Source organism: Pituophis catenifer, unplaced genomic scaffold, assembly GCF_029215685.1.
Source record: "Pituophis catenifer annectens isolate HBS135680 unplaced genomic scaffold, rPitCat1.0.hap2 SCAF_1, whole genome shotgun sequence".
NCBI lineage: Eukaryota > Metazoa > Chordata > Lepidosauria > Squamata > Colubridae > Pituophis > Pituophis catenifer.
The window spans coordinates 82,372,410-82,393,075 of NW_027256881.1; the positions used below are offsets into that span (position 1 = coordinate 82,372,410).

Sequence of the window (20,666 nt, forward strand, 5' to 3'; positions counted from 1 at the left end):
CTAGTAAAAGTTGTTCAACAATGGAATAAATTGCCCTAGGAGATGTGGACTCTCTTCTCTGGAGATGTTCATGATAATTTGATGTGACAGAGGTTTTCCCCTAATTGGGAGGAAGTAGACTAGATGGCCTCCAAGGATCCCTTCCAATCTTTTTGTGAAGTCATTTATTTCCACAATGATCTCATTCTTACACACCATAGGAGGAAATATACACTTTTAACAGATGCAAAATCCGACTTAGCATTTAAGGAGTTTTAAAACCAAAAAATGCAATCTACCTGGAGAACCAGGCATTTTGAAGCAGTCTTGCAGGTGTGCAGCAGGTATCGCTGCAACGGTAGTTAGAAGTGGTGCTGTGTTGCTTAGCAAAGAGTTTGGGGGAGATGCAGATTCAAGTTTCCACTTAACCATATAGCTGCTTCCATATGACTATTAACCAGTCATTCTCTCTCAGCCCAGCCTACTTCACGTACCTATTCTGGGGCTATATAGCAAAGCCAGGTTCCACGAGGAAAGGCTTGATATAAAAGCAGTACAGATGGTCCTCAACCTAAGACTATAATTGAGCCTGCAATTTTGATCATAAGTCATGATGGTCATTAAGTGGATCACCACACTCAATTTTATGGCCTTTTTTGCAATGGTTCTGAAACGAACTCTGCAATCATTACGCAAACTCCTTGTTTACTATGGGGTGGGTTTTGTTTTTTTTTTTTGCCAGAAACAGAAAGTAAACACCTAAATTGCAGTCAAATATCCTTAAATCTGGTCAGGTTGCCAAGCGCCCAAAATGCAGCCACATAACCACATTGGAATTTCAAATCCAGGTGGTAAGTAGCTTTTTCTGGGTCTGTTTTAATGTTGAACAGTTGCTAATTTACCAGTCGTAAACCGAGGACTATCTGTAAATGTATATCATCAACATGCATTATAGGGAGTATAAGGGTTGAGACAATGAGCTAATCAAGTACAGACAATAATTTTTTTAACCTTGGTGATCTATATGTATCCCTGTACAAGCCTTCAGAAAGTAGCTGCCATTTATTCATAATAACCTGTAACAAGTACACAAAACCAGTTTTACAACACTGCAGCAACTAGATTGTAATAAGTGTGCAGTCATAGGTGTAGTTACAACATTCAATAGTAGGACAGGTTGATTATCTTCTGAAATGAAATACTTTGGAAAAATCAGTGCATTCAAGACACGCCTTGCATCTGCTCAAATGTTTTGGAGTATAATTCCTAACAACCCTAGTCATGGATCATACCAGTTTAATCTGACAGAATTATAATACTACACAAGATCCAAGTTGGGGAAGTAAAAATCATCTAACTTTGCAGACAGTTAAGCTATAGAATATAATTCATTAATCTGCTATAGTCTGAAGATCAAATTGTCACATTGTCCCCAAGCTTAGTCAGGTTTATAACGTGTATAAGATTACACATTAGGCATGACAAATATGCTTTCCAAAACAGAAAAGTAGACAGACACTTCCACTGAATTACCTCACAAAATATTTGAAGATGGAATAAAAAGCCTTTTTAAAAAAATCTAACATGGATGATAGTCTTTTGAGGATTCCGCACGGTCATTTCCTTAGGTCTAAAATAAAAATAATAATAGATTTATAAGAATAAATTATATTTCTTGTCTGTCTGTCTATCTATCTATCTATCTATCTATCTATCTATCTATCTATCTATCTATCTATCTATCTATCTATCTATACCTATATCTACGTATCTGTCTGTCTGTCTGTGTCTCCCTCCCTCCCTCCCTCTCTCTCTCTCTGAGAATCTTGGAGATGGCCCTGCAGTTTTCTTGGCAGGATTTTCCAGAAGTGGTTTGCCATTGCCTCCTTCCTAAGACTGAGAGAAAATGACTGGCTGATGATCACCTACTGTGTTTCCCCGAAAATAAGACATCCCCGATAATAAGCCCAATCGGACTTTTGAGCGCATGCACTAAAATAACCCCCCGAAAATAAGCCCTCCTGAAAACAAGCCCTCCTTAAAATAAGCCCTCCCCAAAAATAAGCCCTCCCCGAAAATATTTAACTGCATGCACAGCCAGTCCCCGCCATTTCCTCTGGTTAGGGTTAGAGAGATAGAGCTAGAAATCAGGTAAGATGGCAAGAGAAGCCCCATCTTGCTCCATGTGCCCCAAAATAATAAGACCTCCCCAAAAATAAGGCCAAGCACTTATTTCAGGGTTCAAAAAAATATAAGACAGGTTCTAATTTTGGGGAAACATGGTAGCTGCTTTGTGTCCAAGGCAGAACTACATGGGGGAGTAAAAACCCACAACCCCAAAATGAGATTTATGTTATTTTCCAAATTTCTAACAGCAATTCTATAATCTTAGTGGGTCTTGGAGTGACAGATATTCTTCCACCTAAATTTGTACAAGAAGAAAATGGACCTCAACCCTGCTAGTGAATATAGCTGATGCTCTGGTTAGTAGTTTGAAGATCATAATTCTACAGGATCATAATTTCTGCTGCACCTTCTCTAGTGCTTGTAGCTCTGTGTATTAATGCCACTCCTGCACTCTACACTGAGATACATATTAGGTTAAAGTAAAAATCCTCTCGAGACAATCTGACCTGAACTCCTGGAATAAACTTGTTGATAAGTGAATTTTATTGTTATTTGAGCCTATTTTAAGAACATTGGTTTTTCTTTGTCTGCTTACAATTGAATTCAATCCAATTTCATATTATTAAAAATCAGATAGGAGCTACTTTAAACATGCTTACTATACACTATTTCCCTCATCTTGTGGTATTAAATGACATTCTTATTTGTGGGAACCAGCCATTTTGAAATCCCTTCCTGCTGTCTTAAATACTATTAAAAAGGGTTCCTTGAATAATTTATTTATATTCTAAATACGGCTAGCCCATCAAGTTTCCTGATTTTTAAAGCATATCCTACAAAACCTTTATTCTTTATTTCCCAAATTCATTAACTGAAAAGATAAACTAAATCTGGGTTTTATCCTAGATTATTTATCCTTAGATAATATATGTTATAAATTATTGCCTCTGGAAGTAACAAGCTACTCAATCTAGAGACTGACCTATAGATCCCGATGTAGTTCATATATACAGGTAGTCCTCGACTTAGGACCACAATTGAGCCCAAAATTTGTTGTTAGTAACAGTTGTTAAGTGAATCTGACTTCCCTATTGACCTTACTTGTCAAAAAGCAATCCTTAATACATATAAGGATTGAGGGAAGTATGTAGTGGGGTATCCCAAGACTCTTAGGCCCAGCACTCTTCAATATCTTTATCGGTGATTTAGATGAGGGGATAGAAGGGGAACTCATCAAATTTGCAACAACAACAACAAGAAGAAGCTGGCAGGAATAGCCAACACCCCAGAAGTTAGGATTAAGATACAGAAGGATATTGACAGACTTGAACACTGGGTCTTATCTAACAAAATAAAATTCAATTGTGATAAAAGTAAGGTTCTACATTTAGGCAAGAAAAACCAAATGCACAGGTATAGAATAGGAAGTACCTGGGTCAATAGTAGTAACTGCAAGAGGGATCTTGGAGCCTTAGTGAACAATCACTTAAATATGAGCCAACAATATTTGGCACCTGCCAAAAAAGCCAATGCAGTCCTAGGCTGCATTAACATAGGAGTAGAATCAAGATTATGTGAAGGGTTAATGCCCTTTTATAATGCTTTGGTAAGGCCACACTTGGAATACTGCATCCAGTTTGGGTCGCCACGATATAAAAAAAGATGTTGAGACTCTAGAAAGAGTGCAGAGAACAGCAACAAAGATGATTAGGGCAGTAGTGGGTTTCAATTTTCTTCACTACCGGTTTGCTACTGGGAGCGCACGGGCAGAGCGCTTCTGATGACGTCTGGGTGGGTGGGCAGAGCCTCCCACCGCCACTGGTTCGCCCAAAGCGGGGCGAACTGGTAGCAACCCACCACTGGATTAGAGAACTGGAAATTAAACCATACAAAAAATGGTTGCAGGAATTGAATATGTAGTTTAATGAAAAGAAGGGCTAGAGGTGACATGATACCGTGTTTCCCCGATCTTATATTTTTTTTGGCTCCAAAAGACGCATTAGGGCTTATTTTCAGGGAAATATGGTAGCACTGTTCCAATATCTAAGGGGCTGCCACAAAGAAGAGGAAGTCAACCTATTCTCCAAAGCACCGGAAGGCAGGTCAAGAAGCAATGGATGGAAACTGATCAAGGAGAGGAGAAACTGTCTGGTATTTAGATCAATTAATCAGATGTACAACTTGCCTCAAAGAGGCAAGAGGTTGGACAACCATTTATCTGAAATGGCATAGGGCTTCTTGCTTAAGGGGGGTTAAATTAGAAGTCCCTTCCAACTCTGTTATTCTGTTTAATCACAAAAGTTGATTTAATAACCAGAGGACACTGCAATCATAATAAATATATGCCAATTGCCAAACACCCAAATTTTAATTATGTGACCTTGGGGATGCTGCAATGGTTATAAGTGTGAAAAATGGACATGTCACTTTTTTCAGTGCCATTATAACTTTGAATGGTCATTCAACAAATGGTTGAAAGTCAAGGGTTACCTGTATAGGGCCTCCTACATCTTCTAGGAGAACCTCCGCTGCAATGCTGAAGGACAAAAAAAGCATGTCACAAGATTAATCTTCAGAGTTGCTTTGCAGCATGACAGCCAAGTTTTCTCAAGGGCCACATAAGGCCATCAGGGACATCAGATGTGGCATTCAAGACGATGATTCAGTACAAACATAATTGGCTCCTGTGAGGCATTATTGCATTGTAGTGATCCTTCTGAAAATTACTAAACATTAGTTTGAAAACTAACCACTGCTCCATGATATAAAATCAAATAGCTGTCTTGCTTCTAAAAGTGGTAGCTCCAGCTTTTTGAGGAAATATAATAAGGGGTAAACCACCTTTAAAGGAAAAAAAAACGATGGTTTTTTTACTTCAGAATGAAAAACTTGAATTCCTTAGGACCCATCTCCTTTGCTGCCAGAGAATGCTTGCCAGAAGCAATCATATGGAGAAAGAAACAGTACAATTATTTCTCTACCCAATGGGCTGATTTTTAAAGATAATGAGACACTAGAACTAAAACATACAATCCTGTAAATATGCAGTTCCTATAGACCTCAAACAGTGGAGAAAATGATGGTTACAGAGGCAATTCCTAGCATCCAGTTGAATCGAAATCTCTCAAGCAACTATATCTATTTATAAAGAACTCTCATCTCTGCAGAACTACAATTCCCAAGCTTCAGTTTTCAAATTTGCTCAGAGCCAGCAGGGAGTACAAAGTATTGCGGCTAAGCAAAGAAACTTAAAAATACAGTATAAAGTTTAGATTTAAAAATGCTTTTGAAATATCCAGTTGGTCCTTTAAGTCTGAAAGAATTCTACTACCCCATAATAAGATGCTAAAAGCAATGTGTGCCATATTACTCTTGCTGCTATATAGTTATTTTTAATAACGAAGAAATCATAGCTTCCTCTCCTCTCAAAGTGCAGGTCTACTCTATAGGGTCTCTGGATCTAACTCCTTCAACTGCTATTAACATAAATCATGCTGCTGTATGGTTGCTTCCAAACAGACAGCTTTATGCTTATCCCAAGGCCTAAAGAACTTGTGCAGCAATTCTGAGATTCTCTTGTAATCTGTAAGTTGTCCCATAATTTCTTCAAACCGAAGATGTCTGGATGTTCCCATCACCTTCTCTGAACATGGGAGAGCCATTGCTGACACAGCGATCAAAAAGGTTATGCAACAGGAAAAATATATCCAAATATAAATTGAACATGGCATGAAATAAAAATGAAGAAGCACCAGAACTGAAAAAAGTTCACACTTGGATGAATGTGAATGAGATTAATGCAGTGGTGAAATCCAAATTTTTTTACTACTGGTTCTGTGGGCGTGGCTTGGTGGGTGTGGCAAGGGAAGGATACTGCAAAATCTCCATTCCCACCCCACTCCAGGGGAAGGATACTGCAAAATCCCCATTCCCTCCCCACTCCTGGGGGAAGGATATTGCAAAATCTCCATTCTCACTCCACTCTGAGGCCATCCAGAGGTCACATTTGCCAGTTCTCCAAACTACTCAAAATTTCTGCTACTGGTTCTCCAAAACCTGTCAGAACCTGCTGGATTTTAACCCTGGATTAATGACATTTTTTCATGTTCTACAGTACTACATAGCTTACTACTGACTATCACTGATGGTCCGTTGAACTGATAAAGTATTCAGTGTGTGTGTGAACCAAAAACCATTCAAGCGTACTATTTTAATCTATATTTGATAAACATTTTGCAACATGCAGCCTGACATAAGGTATTTTTTTTCTTACACTACAGTTCATACATTTCAAGCCTTAAGGAGAAAAAAGTAAACAAAAATTTACACCACAAAAATAACGTATGCCTGGAATCAAAGCTGTTCTCTCGCGTAGCAACTATTAGACAGGAGATACAAGTGGCAATGTGCAAACAGATTCATTTTCTAGCAGAAGGATCACTCTGGAGGCTAAAATATATTCTAAATTCTGATTTTTTAAATATTAATATGTTTCATTTAACAGCATTTAGTTAGAACTAATAATATAACCAGATACAAATATTTTGAGATCTGGATTATAAAATTCCAGAGTAAATTCTTTTAAGCATTGACATGCAACAAAATTTGTAGTTTGACTTCCTTTGTTGACAAACTTATATTTGGCATAACTTTTCTTAATGATGATAAAAAGATGGAATCAGAACAGATTTGGCTCGGTGACTTAATTTTCACAATCTGTCAAAAGAGATACTCAAGGAGCCTGTAGTTTCATTTACACAACTCATTTTTTTCATGCAGAGAATGGCTGGTTCCAACCACTTATTTATATAATTGAATTTTACTTTTTATATACAAAAACAGCAGCATTGCAATTTATTCATTTAGTTACTGATGTCTGAAAGGTACATAGCGTATTCAGCCAGAGTATTGCTACAAGTACTGTACTTAAGCTCTTTGAGCTAGAAATGATCCAATTAGACCTCCATAAGAGCAAAGGATCCTCCCTCCTCCATCCACCTGCCTGGGAGGGGAAATACATTAGCTTGCAAATCTAATATTATTTTAAACAAGAACTTCAACAGTCTATTATTAGGAGCCACCTAGAGTTGGTTAGAAGATGGGCAGCTCTATTAATGCTTTCAATAAACAAATAAACAAATGGTCTATTATCTGTTATATTCTAAAAAGCACATACATTCTAAAATCCACCTTGTATTCAGGGATACACTTATATACTGTACAGAGAAACACACGCATGAAATAAGGAAAATTGATCCTAGGAGAATAATGTCAGTCTGAAAGTACATTAGGGAGGAAAAGAAAGAACAGGGAACGAAAAAGCGGTTGGGAGATATAAATATGAAGGATCTAGGGTTTTGAACCAGCTGCAGGTTATGTATACTGTAGAATGTAAAATTGCAAAATAAAAAAAAAATGTACCATAAAAAGTTACACATTTTTTCAGGATATCAGGGGCTGTTTTATTTATTACAGGTAGTCTTCAAATTACAACCATACTGGAGTCTAGCCATTATGGTCATAAGTCGTGACAGTCAAAAACCGCGTTGTTTCGCTGAAAACCGGAAGCAAATGCCGGTTTTTCAACAAAACCAGCATAAAATATGGTCGCATGACTGCAGGATGTGGCAAATGGCCCTAAATGCGGTCGTACTCCCATGCACCCAAAGGTCACTCATATGATCATGATGAATGGGGGATTATTGGAATTTTGAATCTGGGTTGTAACCTCAAGATAGATCTGTTATAACTTTGGTGGCTAAGCAACTGGTTATAAGTCAAGGACTATCTGAAATTGTTTTAATGTATAAACAAAGTTAATATAACAAGCCATTTCAATAAGTGTCCCTTTTTCAAAAGCTATCAGACATTCCTTTACTTTCTAAAAGGACGCCCATTTTTGCTCTGAAAAATTTATTTTTGAAGAGTACAGATTTTCTTCTTGAGCTTCTTGCAAATATATCATTTTAAGTTTTCAAGGGATCTGACCTTAGATTTTTATACATATATTTAATTTTCCATCAAAAAATCTTTTGAATATAATTGAATTCTTGAGATTTGTCGCTATTTATTATAATTGCAAATGCTAGGTTGATAGGAAATTACTGTTTGTGTATTTTGAAAAGAAAATAAGTGTCGGAAGGAATGCCTAGTTCTTAGAAATAATAGATGAAACACAGATGTTTTCCCTGCATTTATCCTCAATTCCATCAGCTTTTGTGGATATCCAGTATCTGCAGGATATTTCATTCATTAACCTATTGTTTATATTTTAAAATATATAAGCGCACTCTTTCTTAATTTGAATGGATGTGGAGGCAATCCATTGATTTCTAATGAATTGAGAACTGGTCTGGGCTACTTATTTTCATCCTCTTAAAATACTGTAGATTATTTTATCTACATTGTAATGAGTTTGTTTAGTTCCACCATGTTTACCAAAAGATATAGCCGATTTTGTGACACTACTCTTTTTTTAGAGCCCAGAGTGCAGAATGTATTGAGCAAGGATTAATTATTGTGGTGGATGTATCTTATTATATCCCATATCTTCTCCTACCAACTGCATCTGATATCTTCAACCAGTAGTGCTAGTTATTCCCTGCTGATTTGATAAGGGAAGAACCATTTCCGTTCAGAAGCATTGTTAAGCTCTTAAGAAGATTGTTTTTCTGCTCATTTTCAGGGTTTGTTCTGGAAAACATATCCCTTCTTCACACACACACAAAAATGTGCCCCCAACTTTGCCAAATGCCTCCCCATCCTTCACAGATGTTTGTAGGAGGTTCACCTTAACATAACTGACGTGCTGCTTTGCCTCAAATAAATGTTGGAAAATCCATCTTTCTTTTGTGGATGCAGAATCCAGGCACGGACATCACTGATGGGGGAACAGGGTACCACTTCACATTGTTTTGAAGGGGGGGGGAGAGAATTCATTCAAATACCTAACCAAGCAAAAAAGATTTTCAAAGATTTGCACAACTTCAATGGGGATATCTCTGTTAAACACGGAGACAAGGCATGATAATAGTACCTCTGGCTCCTAACAACTAAAAGAATTATTCTATATAGGAAGGTTTGATAACTTACCACTAACATCTGAAATCCTTATACCAATGAACATCCTTTAGGATAATTCCACCTGTCCATCCAGTCTACATTAGAACATAAGAATGGCCCTGCTGGCCCATTTATCCGGCGGTCTGTTCTTATAGTGGCCAACCAATTGCACAAGGAAGCCTAATAGTCTCCCAGCAGATGACCTTCAGAGGCATTCCCATCAATACTAATAGCCATTGATCCCCAAAACTTCCATGAATTGGTCCATCTCTCCTTTTTTTTTAACTAATTAAAGTAGTAACCAGCACATTTCATGGTAGCAAATTTCAAAGCTGGATTTAAATGTTGTGTAAGGGACAAACAAAAGGGGGAAAAAATTATTCTTCCAGGATTGAGTTTCATTGAGCAATCTCTGGTTCTAGTATTTTGGGAAGGGGAAAACAGCTTCTCCTTGTCCACTTTATTCACACCAGGCATAATTTGTTAACCTCAATCACATCCCTCTCATTCAACCCCCCCAAATGTCACAACCACTCCTCCTAGGGAAGCTGCTCCACCCCTTTGATCATCTTAGTTGCCCTCTTCTGAACTCTCTCTAGTCCTATGGTACGGCAACAAGAAGAGGGAATAATATTTAGATGCAGTCTCACCATTGATTGATATATGGCATTATCACATTTATATTCTTATTTCCAATACAATTTCTTATTCTCTCTAACATGTATTTTTGGCCTTTTTTTACAGTAAATTCACACTGGGTTTACACTTTCATTGAACTATTTAACATTAGATCTCTTTCTTCATCTTTCACTATTATATCTCTGATCTTATTGGTTTTCATGAGTAGATAGGATTTTGGCACCAATATGCCAATCTTTTAGACTTGCTTATGTTGAATGGTATCTCCCCTTTTGAGACCCATATTTACATCATGACTTTAAAATTGTGCTTTCATCCAAATTCTCTGTACATATTCAGTTGTTTTGCAACTCATCTTTACTGTACATGTAACATGGATGCACACATGACGGACGTTTGGAAGGCAAAATGTCACATTTCGCTTACCCAAGAAAGTGAGTCTGAAATATGCAAGTGACATTATCTCATCAGGCAAATGGATTACACACATGCTTGGGAAAAGGCTACAAATAAACCCTGCCTGCGGGCAACTCACATTCTTAATCTGGGTAATACAGTTATGGTTCAAACAAGAATTTACACAGTACTCAAGTTATTTCAAAGACTTAATTGCTTTCTCGGTAATCCAAATTGCTTGCAGGCATAGAACGGTTTGTCTAAGAACAGGTCCTTATTTGGATTTTCGTTTATGCTTTAGTCCACCTGAGAAACCAGGTTCATCCTCTTGAGATCCTCCTGGCTATGAGCAAGTATGCTTTTGTCCATTTTAAACTAGCAGACCCATTTCTAGAGCTGTGCCCTAATCACATTTTAACTGCATCACGGAAATCTTCTTTACACTAGATTGTCTTTCTGAACATTTTAAAAAATGTTGTTTGCTACAATTCAAGATCAGCAATGTTTCTGACACAGGTCAGTTCTTGGAAGGCAGTGACTCTACTTTTTATAAATTTTTCACCAGCTTCTAGTTCCTTTGCAATCTCATCTTTTTTACCACAAATCTTAAATGAACCAAGACCAAGAAAATCTCCTATATAAAACCACTAAATCTACCACAGAGGGAATTCTTATTATGAATGAAGGCGAATATATATGTCCCAGGATAATGTTGCAGGATCCAATCTGGGTTGGCCATTGAGAATTCTTATTACTTGTCAACATATGGTTTGTATTTGGTTAGGATGCAGGATGGAGTTTTCTCTCTCTCAACCAGAATACCTGTCCATCATGACAGCAAAATTCCAGAAGGATATCCTAAATTGAGAAGGTTTACCTAACCTGTGTAAACCCTTTCAGTAGGAGGCTTGTGTTACCTTCTCCATGATGTTTTGCAATTGGCTCACAAAGGTTTGTTTCAAGAGCACAAATGAGACGGCAAATTGCTGATCTATTAATTTTCTGCTACGTTCCATTTTTCCCGTTTACCTTGTGATTTTAGAGTGCACTTGTCTTATTTGAACTGTAGCTGTAGGTCACCTTGAGTATTAAAATACTCAAGGAAGATCACGTTTAAAGAAATATAAATGAACTATTTTGGTAGTTCATTGTTCTCAAATCTTTTGCTCCCAAGATTCAGGCGAAGTAATATACAATACATGTCATATTTGAATAGAGCTATAATGAGAGCATCACCAAAGGTGGCAACACCAAGTCAAACAGCTGAGTTCTAAGATAGCTAGGCAGGGTCAGACTTCATTAGCACTTGGATGTCAGTACAGGTAGTCCTCGACTTATGATCAAATTTCTGTTGTTAAGTGAGACATTTGTTAAGTGAGTTTTGTCCCATTTTACAACCTTTCTTGCCTCAGTTGTTAAGTGAATCACTGCTGTTGATAAGTTAGTAACCCAGTTGTTAAGTGAATCTGGCTTCCCCATTGACTTTGCTTCTTAGAAGGTCACAAAAGGGGATCCCATGACTTTGGGACACAGCCTTGGTCATAAATATGACCCAGTTGTCAAGTATCTGGATTTTGATCACATGATCCTAGGGATGCTGCAAAGGTCATAAGTGTGAAAAATGGCCATAAGTCACTTTTTTCAGGGCTGTTGTACCTTTGAATGGTCACTAAATGAACTGTTGCAAGTCAAGGACTACCTGTACACTAGTGCAGGAAATCCCAGGACAGCTAACTAATTTGGGAAGTTATAAAAAAGCTCCCGAAAGAAGAGAGTGGCAAACCTATTTCTTACTGTGCTGAGAAAATGACATGGATTGTCCCTATAATCACTAGGAATCAAGTTCAATTTTGGGGTAGTCTCTATTTATAATAGCAGCATGTTAGGATTTAGTGTCTCTTGCTCTCTGCCAATAATATAGAAAAAGTAAAATCGAAGTTCTCTCTCACAGACTATAAGAAGTTCATTTTTATTCATTCTATTCCTGAATGAGAATTCCTGAATGAACAAATCTCCTCAGAACAGCAACTGTACAAGTAGTCCTCAACATACGACCACAGTTGAACCCAACATTTTTGTTGCCAAGTGAGAAATTTATTAAGTGAGTTTTGCCTCATTTTACAACTTTTCTCGCCACATTTGTTAAGTGAGTCACTACAGTCCTTAAATTAGTAACATGGTTGTTAAATGAAGCTGGTTTCCCCATTGACTTTGCTTTTCAGAAGGTCACAAAATGGGATCACATGCCCCTGGGACATGGCAACTGTCATAAATGTGAGTCACTTGTCAAGCATCCAAATGTACATCACGTGACCGTGGGGATACTTGCAATGGTCATAAATTTGAAAGACAGTCATAAGTCACTTTTTTCAATGCTGTTGTAACTTCAAACGGTCACTAACGGGGTGTGCTCCCGTTACTTGTCCCAGTTTCTGCCAACCTAGCAGTTCGAAAGCACATAAAAAATGCAAGTAGAAAAATAGGGACCACCTTTGGTGGGAAGGTAACAGCGTTCCATGCGCCTTTGGCGTTTAGTCATGCCAGCCACATGACCACGGAGACATCTTAGGAAAGCGCTGGCTCTTCGGCTTTGAAACAGAGATGAGCACCGCCCCCTAGAGTTGGGAAAGTCTAGCACATATGTGCAAGGGGAACCTTTACCTTTACCTTAAGTCGAGGACTACCTGTATTGTCTTAAGCAATAGAACTTAAGCATAGCAATCAAGAAGTACAGGTAGTCCTCAGCCTACGACCATAATTGAGCCCAAAATTTTGATTGCTAAATGAGACACTTGTTAAGTGAATCACTGTGGTTGTCACATTAGTAACACGGTTGTTAATTGAATCTGGCTTCTCCATTGACTTTCTCATCAGAAGGTCACAAAAGGAGATCACATGACCCCAGAACACTGCAACCGTCAAAAATATGAGTCAGTTGCTGACGGTCCGAATTTTGATCATGTGACCATGGGAACCCTGCAATAGTTGCAAATGTGAAAAACGGTCATAACTCGCTTTTTTTTTCAGTGCCACTGTAACTTCGCATGGTCACTAAATGAACTATTGTAAGTTGAGGACTACCAGTAATACGTTTCCAGCACTTTCTCACTCTTCATTCTCATTCCCAATATTTAGCTATAGCAAGCTGAGCAAGACCAAGCAATAAGATGTTGCCGGGATGAGGACATTGAACAGGAAAGGTAATAGATCAAACATGCCTTTCTCCTTGTTTTCCCACTCCTGCTCCCAGGACAGTGACAGTCTATCACCTTTTCCATAAATAAAAAGACTTGGCAATAGTAAGAGCAGGCAGTGAGGAGAGAAATGACTCTTTCATCACTGGACAGCATTGATTTATCCCTGGTGGAGGCTTACCAGCACCCATACATTCTCCTTGCAAGAGAGGATACAAGCCCAAAAATGGCATGGTGAAAAAAGGGAAAAAAGATTAAGTTGGATCTTTCCTCCACTTATATTCCTTTGATCAAGGTCTACAATACAGATAGTCCTTGACCTGTGGCCCCAATTGAGCCCAACGTTTCTATTGTTAAGTGAGTTTTGCCCCGTGTTACGACCTTCCTTGCCACAGCTGTTAAGTGAATCACTGCAGTTGATAAGTTTATTTATTAGATTTATATTGCTGCCTATTCACCCATGGCGAATAGTTAATAACTATTAAAAGTTAATAAGAATCTTACTTCCCCATTGACTGTGCTTGTCGGAAGGTCGCAAAAGGCGATCCCATGACCCTGGGACAAACCAGCCGTCATAAATATGACCCAGTTGCCAAGTATCTGAATTTTGATCACATGACCATGGGGATGCCGCAAAGGTCTTAAGTGTGAAAAACGGTCATAAGTCACTTTTTCAGTGCCGTTGTAACTTTGAACTGTCACTAAAGTAACTGTTGTAAGTCGAGGACTACCTGTATTAAGGACAGACTTCCAACATGTCTATTCTCTGATGTATTTTAATCTTCAAGGGGAATGCCAATTTCCAAGTTCCACACATAAGACTCCAGAGAATTCTTGCCACTATGTTAGTTCAAGAAATCTTTAGAAAGAAAACTAAAAAGGAAGCTTTTAGGACTAAACATTAGTTGGATATTGAAATAACCCAAAAAGCCAAAATGTGGCTTATTGGTGAACACATCTACTGGTGAGCATCTCCTTTCAAGCATGAAAGCTAAAAAGCAGCTGCCCCATTTGTTTTAACTTAGTCATCTTCACGATAATTCTGCAGCACCTAACCAGAAAGTGATGTACCATCAGCCACAGGCATCTTTCCTGAATTGCTCTGAAAAGATAATTTAAATGTCCCTAGGCATGGAAGTGAGCTCTACCCACGCAGATCAGTGAAGGAAACTAAGATGTGAAAATAACTGGAAGAGGGTATCTATCCATTTAGCCTCCCAACTGAAGAAAATAGCAGAGAAGTACTCCTATTTTTTTCTAACCCTCTTCTTATTTAGCACGACATGTTAAACTAATAGCCTTGCTCATAAAAAGCAGAAAGGAAATTCCATTCATTGCCCATTTTGCAGAATGGAAGGACCTGGGAAAGAGCAGGGTATGAGAGTCATACAATAAGGTTTACCCTATACTGCTCAAAAAAATAGAGGGAACACAAGCAGAAGATATCCGAGATCTGAATGAATGAAATAGCCTTATTAAATACTTTGTTTGTTACATACAGTAGTTTATACACTGCTCAAACAACTAAAGGGAACACAAACTACTGTATGAAACGAACGAAGTATTTAATAAGGCTATTTCATTCATTTAGATCTCGGACGTCTTCTGCTTGTGTTCCCTTTATTTTTTTGAGCAGTATATTATAGCACAGACTCTTGAGTGGTTCACAGTAACCTCACAAGCTCAGGTTGCCCCAGTTGCTTAAATGAGTTACTTTCATACCAAGTAGCTGCATTTACTAAAAGCTACCTTGGTTAGTTTTTCTCTAGCAAGAAAAAAACCAGATCATTTGGTTCAGTGTACTGTACAAACTCAGTACATTGGCTGATTCAGTAATCACATTATTTATGTTGGGTGAATGTATCCTATGATGTTGTCCAGCTATATTAAATTTTGAATGAAAAGTGAATGAAATACAGATTATAATATCCCGTAATATTATCCAGTATTTTTATTTCCTTACTGCATTGTAGGTTAACTAGAAAGAATAATATGTAACAACCCTCCAACATCATTCGCTATTATTCTATTCCAATAGTCATTCACTATTCTACCTCTATTGTAGACTGGGTAGTTGTGCTAAAATACAGTTTACAGGAACCCTGCAACATAATCCATTGTTAATTAAATCCTTGTTAGCCTCATCTCCGGGTAAATTAACTTCTACTGATTTGAAACAGCGTAACTGCACTTCTTAATCTTCAAAAACATATTTAAAAGTTTTGCAGTTAAAGGAGGGTTCCTATCAGAGCAGAAATCCTTATATTTTGCTATGCGCTTTCCCAATGGAAGAAAACAGGTCAGACAAATCTGGAATGGTTCGTCTGACACATATGCCAGACATGCTGGCAGGACAGCCCACAGCAGCTGGCTGTGGGGAAGGGATGATACCAACAGGCAGGGAAAGCACAGAGCAGCTAGCAAAGGGGGAGACAGCATGGCCTCACCCTGACATCCACAAGTCAGATAATCCAGACTGGCATATGGGATTGGACCTACTGCCTCCACTTCTCTGTTGCAGATAATTAATTCCTAGGTTTCTTAACTTAAGTAACTTTAAACCGTATGGACTTCAACTCCCAGAATTCTCCAGATGGCTATGCTACCTGGGGAATTCTGCGGATTGAAGTCCACATATTTTACAATGGCCGAAGTTGAAAAACACTATCCTAGCACTATCAACAAAAGAGATATGGAACTACATACCAGCTTTCTGTCGTTAATGAACTTTCTGGTAAGCAAAAAGATGGAAGGGAAAAGGTGGGAAAGTATGGGATATTTTGTAAATGCACCAGTTTCTTAAAAATCCCTTTGCCTCAGGTTCCTCAGGTTTTAAAGAAAGGTCTGCTTTCAAAATATTAGCTGTGTAATAAATTAATAGTTTCTTAGGAAAATGACTTTGGTATTATATGGCTACTTCTAAAGGAACAGATTTCATTTATATATTGCCACTACTTGAGCCATTGAAAGATTTAAAAAATGGCAAAATGTTTATGGAAACAGATGCCATCTTTGTGTAATTTTGTTGATTAACAATTTTTTAAAAAAATCAAACCCCACTACAAATACATTTAGAACCAGAAGTACCAGTAGTTGAATATTATCCCTTCAGATGCACTTTTTAAAGAACCTACATAAAATGCCTTTTGCTAATCTAGGGAGTATTTTGTTTCTTTTGACTCTAGGGACAGCTAATAATCACATTCAAATGTCAGTCACTTTTCACTCAACAGGAAGATCCTTGGTGCAGAGGAAAATAAATCAGATTCTCATTTAACTTCTCTGTTCACAAGCCTCAACAGATTCCGGCTCAAGCTTTAAATATATTTGGGGGAAGGGGAGAAAAATGCAGAAGGTTCATTCCCTGAACTTCTTCCCACCTTAGGTAGCTTTATTTAATCAGAAAAGCTCTCTTCACCTAACCAAGATTAATAAAATATATTTTCATCCTAAAGCTGCAGTTTAGAATCACAGATGGAGGGAATTTAGCAGTCAGAAATATGAACAGACATGGCATCTACAATGGCAAAAAAAAAAAAAAAAAGTGCAGTATTATATGTCACTAGGAATTTTAAACCCAGGAAGGCAGAAAAGGGACTTCTTCTGGGCTCAAATAAATCAGAGCTTCACTGCCTGCAGGGTTAAGGATCTCAGCTAAACTGATGTAGGCAGAAACACAGAGTGTGACATGTATCACATGGTACATAAAGCACACACCGCATGCATGAAGGCTAAGCTTATCTCCCCCCACCCCCCACCCCCCACCTGTATATACAAGTCTACTTATTTTCAAGAAACAGCAAAGGTAACTAACAACTGTGTGCAAAATAAGACTCCTTCATGGATGCACCGATTGCCCTGGCAAATAAAAGGAAAAGCAGCAGCAGGAAAAGGCGGCCAAAAGAAGGGGGAGAGGGAAGCCCACGAATGTCATTTGGAGGTGGCAGCGCACAGGGACACTCAACGCCCGCTCCCAGTAAGGCAAGCTACACCCCCCCCTCCCAAACCCTCGTCCTTTCCAAACTGTTAGGAAAGGATCTCCTCGCCTGCGGACGGATGGATCGGTCTCTACTCGGGAACATCCGAACGGCGAATACACTAGTAGTAGAAAGCGAGGGACTTAATCCCCGCAAGCAACGAGTCGCCAGGGTGAGCTAAAGCTCCCGGCGAGGTAGCCAAGAGCAGCAGCGCTGGCTCTCCTCCAGCTGCACAAGGCAGGCAGGGAAGAGCCAACTCCGCGGCTCCCGGGTTCAGCTCTCCTCCCGAATGGGGTGGGGGGGAGCCGGACCGTCAGGGGTGTGGTGCGCGCTGCCTCGGCCCCTCGACGGGCCCGGGGCTTTCCACGGTTCGGACGCGCCTTCAGGGCGAGATCGGGCTGCGAAGGGGCGCGACAACGAGCGGGTACCTCGCAGCCGTACAGCTGCCCGAGCTGCTCCACGATCCACTCTTCCAGCACTAGCCTTTTACGCAGCTCTTTCCGATCGTACTTGACCGTCACTTTGCCCTGCTGGTGGCGCCGCTGCTGCTGCTGGACTTGGACCACGGCGGGGGCGACCGAATCTTCCCGGGAGGCGCTTCCGCGCGGGCTCTGAAAGAAAACGCGGGTCCCTCCGCCGGCGCCTCCCCCGGTGGCGGCGGCGGCGGTGGCGGCGGGGCCCGGTTCGCTACCTCCGGTAACCACCGACATGTTCCAGCTCAGCCTCGTGGGCAGCAGATCCCTTCCTCCGGGCGGGCGATCGGTGCTTCGGGGAGCGCCGCCGGAACTAGCGGTATGGCTGCCGACGAAGATGACCTCCTCCGGCCACGCCACCGCCACCGCCGCCGTGCGGGAGCGCTCGCCTGCCTACACCTGCAGCTCGTAGCCTCTCACGGCACTGCTCGCTCCTCCGCCGCCGGTTCGGCAGGAGGAAGGCGGGCTGTCCAGCAGTCTGAAAACGGGGCGGGGACAACGCCTTAAAGACACGGCCAGCGCTTCGCTACGCCACACATTTGCTCCTTGTCGGTCCTTCGGGGCCGCTCCTGACTTTTCCCGCCCTCCCGACGGATCTCCTGCGCCTTTAAGGCGATTGCAGACCTACTACTTTTGGGGCCGACTTAGAGCTGCTGGGGGTTTGGGCTGAAATGCGCTCGGTAGAGCTTTGCCCACGCAGCTCTTTGAAGGACAGAAGTCGTACCAGGGTGAAACACGTCTATCCCGGCTGATCTTTTTCTCTGATGCTAACATAATTTGGGTTCCGATAAATGTTTGTGTGGGACTTCAGAAGTCTCTTACATCCGTCAAGCAATCTAGAAGACACCACAGCGGGCGAACATATTCATGCAGCTGTGTAAATGCAAATCTTGATGTACAAGCCACAAGTAAACAAACCACAGTTTGCTTATTTGTGGCTTGTAAATCAAGATTTGCATTTAAGCCGCACATTTATCTGTGTGTGTGAGCAAAGGCAGTTTGGGCTTACCGAAATAATTAGGAGTAGGCAAACTATGGATTTACATGGGTGATTGAAATCTGTTTCCATGAAAAACCATAGTTGGCTTAGCTGTGGTTTGTTGACTAAATTGCATTCATACAAATTCATGCATAATTAGAGAATAAGGCCGTGTGCAATCTGTGAATTCAGGTTTAAAGTAGTATGATTCTAATAGAAAATATTTATAGCTCAGGGTTGACATGAGGGGTCCTTGGTGCTCTCTGAGCTTGCTTGTTTTCTTGCCGACATTTCATACCCATCTAAGTAACAACATCAGTGCTAGTAACACCGCACTCCTTACTGGCGCTGATGATATTACCTAGTTTGGGTAATGAAATATTTGCAAGAAAAAAAGCAAGCTCAGAGAACACCAACGACCCCTCGTAGTATGATTCTTCTGCAAGCAGGCATGTTTGGTCAATTTGGCAACCCGGTTTCTGTTCTTGGGAATTTAAATCAATAGTAGGGAAAATAACATTTGGATGGTCTTGTGAAAGTCTCTGCATTTGGGAGTATACATAAAACACAGCTGCCATTGAATAATATATCTTAAAGTTGCAGACACAATAACTGGAGCATATTAAATTCCCTTGCATTTATTTCTACTGTTATTCTCTGAATCTGTCTAAATCCTTCATAGTGTGATGCTCCAAATTGTACACAATAATTCAACATGCGATTTGACCAACACAGAATGAAATGGAGCACTTCCGTCCTGTGATTTGAAAAGTATACAGATTGTGCTTGCCTTTTTTCCAGCCACATTGCAACATTCACTCATATATTGTATGCAATTATCTACTTTTTCAAAATGTTTGCATACGTTCTATTTCCAAGACGTTGCCATGTCCTTCATCCAATACCTGTAGATTTGATTTATGATTTCTAAGGGAAGAAATGTGCATTTGATTCTGTTAAATATCATTACGTTATCCTCAGGGAGAAAGTATTCAAGCAAGGAATATAATTATGTAATTATACAAAGTACTAGATAATTGCAATAGAAAATACCTAACTTTGATGACTAAAAAGCAAAGGCTGACATCTTAATTAGATGCAATATTCTAAAAACCACAATAACTAATACATATTACGGTTAAGCCAAATAAAGGATCACAAAATGTACAAGCTTTCAAAGATCTCCAGATTTTTTTCTTGACTTATTACAGAAAGCACCTGCGGAATGTGAAGAAAAAGAATAAAAGAATTTATATTTAATTTAAATAATAAATTCTTCCTAATCAAGTGCAAGGTAGAATGTAGGAAATGACTAGAGATTCAAATTAAGCTCTCTCTGTTAATTGTGACTGTATACAGAACTCCCTCAAAGGTTGTCATTATGAAAATACTAACAAGTATCTGTACCTAGTGAGACAGAATGAAGTCCTTGACTTACAACAGTTCATTTAGTGACTGTTTGACGTTACAACATCACTTTAAAAAGTGACTTATGAGCATTTTTCACACTTTTGCATGGTTGCAACATCCTCACGGTCACATGATCAAAATTCAGATGCTTGCCAACTGATTTATGACCTTTGCAGTGTCATGGGATCATGTGGTCCCCTTTTACGATCTTCTGACAAGCAAAGTTAATGGGGAATCCAGATTCACTTAACAACCATGCTGTTAACTTAACAACTACAGTGATCCACTTAACAATTGTTGCAAGAAATTGCCCACAATTTCTTAACATGGGGCAAAACTCACTTAACAAATGTCTTACTTAGCAACATAAATTTTGGGCTCAATTGTGGTTATAAGTCAAGGACTACCTGTAATACTTATAAAAAGTAAA

General features: G+C 39.5%; 1 protein-coding gene across 1 annotated transcript in view; it reads right to left on the reverse strand.

Annotated features, from left to right (window-relative positions):
* The window catches only part of PPP1R14C (protein phosphatase 1 regulatory inhibitor subunit 14C), a 57,033-nt gene extending 38,723 nt beyond the window's left edge, over window positions 1-18,310 (reverse strand). Inside the window, exon 1 of the mRNA XM_070951926.1 lies at window positions 17,803-18,310. Coding sequence (XP_070808027.1) covers window positions 17,803-18,084 — 282 coding nt within the window. The 5' untranslated portion in view covers window positions 18,085-18,310. The remainder of the gene's footprint in view (window positions 1-17,802) is intronic.
* Between the last annotated feature and the right edge of the window lie 2,356 nt (window positions 18,311-20,666).